Source organism: Alexandromys fortis, unplaced genomic scaffold, assembly GCF_014885135.2.
Source record: "Alexandromys fortis isolate MF-2015 unplaced genomic scaffold, M_Fortis_MF-2015_v1.1 scaffold_51, whole genome shotgun sequence".
NCBI lineage: Eukaryota > Metazoa > Chordata > Mammalia > Rodentia > Cricetidae > Alexandromys > Alexandromys fortis.
In genome coordinates this window covers 2699463-2703476 of record NW_026067925.1, presented here as the reverse complement: position 1 = coordinate 2703476, position 4014 = coordinate 2699463, and the positions used below count along the sequence as shown (strand labels likewise).

At 39.8% G+C, this 4014-nt stretch overlaps 1 protein-coding gene across 1 annotated transcript; it reads right to left on the bottom strand.

The window, feature by feature from the left end:
• Window positions 1–2436: 2436 nt before the first annotated feature.
• Or6p1 (olfactory receptor family 6 subfamily P member 1) lies at window positions 2437–3390 on the bottom strand. Its single transcript, XM_050143002.1, has one exon. The coding sequence runs from the start codon at window positions 3388–3390 to the stop codon at window positions 2437–2439; it is 954 nt and encodes a 317-aa protein (XP_049998959.1).
• Window positions 3391–4014: the final 624 nt, after the last annotated feature.

The following is a 4014-nucleotide window of genomic DNA, read 5'->3' as shown; positions in this document are numbered from 1 at the left end:
ATCTCAACAACACATGGTCATTCTGTTCCTTTGGTAAAATTTATGACAATTTCTTGTGAAAGAAGATCTATAACTGGGTACTTTCAGACAAAAATGGTCATTTTTCTTTCATTACTTTCTGCCATGAAAGAAAATAAAGTAAATTAAGGCTTAAACTAAAAAAAATTAAGCCACTAATGTGTAAAAGATACATTTGAGTTGAGTGAGCAACTTTATAAAATTTTAGAGTATAACAAGTCTGGTTGTGAGAAAATATTCTGGTTGCATGTTCCCTCAGATTTGGCAAGAAAAGGCAGAATGCCTTTTAAATGAATGAAATAATGTTTAGAAACCTATCACTATCATTTTATTTGTGTTTGATAACTCTCTCTCTGAAAATTGTATATTATCTATTTTCTCTTTTTGAAGTAGATGAACATGTCTGCTCTTTCTGTAAGGAATAAACATCATACAATCCATATTTTCTTGCTAATGTAAGGTCTTTTATAGTCAGTCATGATGAGAAGTGTCATTGCTCTAAAGGAGACTTCCTGGAGGGTGTGTTACTTCCCTCTGCTCTGCCTTTTTACTTCTCTCTTATCTCAGGGAGCCTCCCTCAGCCTACATTCAGAGTGAAACAGAGCAACATCAAGTGTAAAGCAAAGTGAAATCAAATAATCTCAGCAGTGGCCACTGGAGCTGCAAGCACAGTGTCCTATGGAAGTCACACCCGCGTCTGTCTCCTCTTGTGAATTGCAGACTTAGACAGTGACCAGGAAAACAGGACCTGAGGTTTGCAAAAATCACAGGTTTCTCTTGGGAGCTTGGCTAGTGTTTAATTTATAAGAACAAAAAGTTACATGTAAATCTACTACTGTAGAAGCTTCTTAGAATGTGTAATTATAAAAAAGGAGTTTAAATGGTTTTACCTATAGTGTGTGTGTGTGTGTGTGTGTGTGTGTGTGTGTGTGTGTGTGTGCTTTCCCAACTATACAATGTACACTGTTAAATAAAACTTCCATACCAGGAGTTGGTCACTTGAATGATCTGTTCTAAATGGGGTGTCTACATTACACTCCTCTCATCGAGGCTCAGGGATCTATGCAGAACATGTGGAAATTTCATAAGAATCAGAGATGTAACATATGACTTCCAGGAAACAGCATTTTCCAGCCATAACAGGGAAAATGCACATATGAATGCACAGAGGATATGATAGCATGCCCAAGGTTTGGACAAGACAGAGAACGAAAACAAAATATTCAGCATAGAGAAGGAGAAGTACATACAAGGTTCCACCCCAGCCCAGAAGGTATTCACAACTTAGTTAAAGACAAGATTGAGCCACGTGTGTGCATTCTGGGTATTGAACTTGGGTCCTCTCCTGAGCCATATTTTGTTTGTTATTTCTTCTATAAATCGAAAGGGAATTAACAGCAACCCATTTGCACAGTACATTTCAGTTAAATGTACACTTGTTAAAATAATATAGACTATTTGGAAAAAAAACCTGAAAAAATAGTAAGAAGCCTATTAACATCAATTAATACATGGTAAAAACCTCCATTGCTGAAGCAAAGCAATGAGAATATTCTCATCAGACAATAGGAATGAATAATCACATGAGATCACATTGTCTGGCTCTTCCTCTTGTTTAATGAGAGCAAATATATATGAGTAGCAAGTATGAAAACTAGGCTAAAATGGCTAAGGAAAGAATCATGTTTTGTGTTTGATATTCTAACAAAGACTCATGATTTATTTTTTATGTTTTGTGAACTTGGGTGTCCTTGTGTTTGGTACATAGATGTTAAGAATTGCAATGGTGGATTTTTCCTTGATGAGTATGTAGTGTCCTTCCCTGTCTCTTCCAATTAGTTTGAGTTTGAAGTCGATATTTTCAGATATTAAAACAGCTACACTGGTTTTCTTCTTAGGCCCGTTCACTTGGAATATATTTTTCTATGCTTTTATGCAGAGGTGATGTCTATCACTGATGTTAAGCTGTATTTTTTTGGATGTAGTTGGATGCACTGTTTTCTAATCCCTGCTTGTGTTGTCCTATTCTGGTGTGTTTTTGTTTTATCTTATTCTTTATTATCCCTTAGATGCCTCTTTATTCCCTAATGAGAGACAGAAAGGGAGTAGAACCAGATGGGAGGGGGTGAGGAGAAACTTAAAGGAGTAGAAGGGGAAACAGTAACAACTTATATTGGATAAAACAAAATCTGTTTTCAAAAACAGAAAAAATAAAGAGGAAAAACCTCCTTTACTCCAATCAATGACACCTTGCCACACGGGATTTTCTATAACTGGAAATATTAAACTTTCTAATCATCTTGTTGTCCTTACAAATAGTTACAAGAATTCCTGGATCTTCCCTATAAGGCCATTCTGTGATGACTAGTCAAATCCTCAATAAGACTTCTTTCCCCCTCTGTTGGGATCTGTCACGCGTCAATCTGGAACTTCCCTAGGATGGTGGCATCTTCCCAGCATGGTCTTTCTGAAGGCATCTTTCACCTCTTTGTTTCTTAAACAGTAGATGGCTGGGTTGAGGAATGGTACAATGACAGTGTAGAGCACAGAGATGATCTTGTTATAGTTGAAGGTGTACATGGCTCGAGGCCGTGCGTAGGTGAAGAGAGTGGAGGAGTAGTAGATGACAACCACTGCCAGATGGGAGGTGCAGGTGGAGAAGGCTTTGTGGCGTCCCTGAGCAGTAGGGATCCTCAGAATGGCTAAAATGATGGCAGCATATGAGGAGGCCACAGCCACCAGAGGTAGCAGAATCATCACCAGTGCTAGCAGGAAGTCTACTAGCTCTGCTTGTTCTTTGTCTGAGCAGGTGAGATTGAGTAGTGGGGAAATATCACAGAAAAAGTGGTTGATGAGATTGGGCCCACAGTAGGATAGTCGAGAAATGAAAAGTAGCTTCATCATGGAGCTGAAGAAACCACTTCCCCAGGAAGCAGCGGCAAGGCGAGTGGCCAGGCTGGGAGGCATGAGGCTGGGATAACGAAGGGGTTCACAGATGGCCAGGTAGCGGTCATAGGCCATTACTGCCAACAGGACACATTCAGTGCAGGCTAAGGCAATAAAGAAGTAGAGCTGGGTCATGCAACCTATGTATGAGACTCTGCCATCCTGGGTAAGAAAGGCTCCCAAGAGTCTGGGAATAGTAACATTGATATACCATAGTTCCAGGAAGGAGAGGTGACCAAGGAAGAAGTACATGGGGCGATGAAGGCTTGGGGTGAGCCAGATTGTAGAAACAATGAGTATATTCTCCAGCAAGGTCAACAGATAAATTGCAAAGAAGAAGACCAAGAGGAGTAGCTGGAAGGGTGGCGAGGTAGGAAAGCCCACCAAGACGAACTCCTCCACACGGCTTCCACTTAAATTTCTCATAGCGTCCGTCTACTTGGATGCCTGCAAAAGCAACAGGAATAAAAAGACTAAAACATAGGTGTGTCAAAGCCAGAACATCCTCAAAAAGGTTATAAACCCACTGACATTCAATGATTCCCCATACCACCAATTCTTGTTATATATTTCCCGCCTTACTTTACTTCTGAGTTTCAAGGAAAAAGTTCTCAGACTTGAAGATGCTAGTTGGTAACTAATGACCTCAACTACATCTTGTATTCAGTGAAGGCTTGCTGAGAGACTTCAGAAGGAGCTTTGGTATTTTGAGTATTGGTTTTTAACAATACTTAAAATCTATGAGATGCCCTTCTCTGTCTTTCCTCAGGAACAATTGCAAGATCTCAAGCCCCAGAGCACTTTACACAATGATTCACAATGTTTGATGAATGAAATAATAAAAGGACACCAAGGTGAATCCTTGGGGCTTGTCACTGAAGAGAAGGTGACTAGAAGGTCGAGAGAACTCAGTGATTGCTGAAGCTGCATTTCAAGACAGCACAGCAGGAAGTAGTGGTGTGAAATGGATTCACTACAAAGGGAAAAATAACCCAGTGTGCACATGAGGCATCTTTGGAAAGAGCTTCAGTTAAAAAAAAAAGTCTTTCC

What these genes read in the sequence shown, in the direction of transcription:
- Or6p1 (XM_050143002.1), bottom strand. Translation starts at nt 3,390, where the DNA reads ATGAGAAATTTAAGTGGAAGCCGTGTGGAGGAGTTCGTCTTGGTGGGC.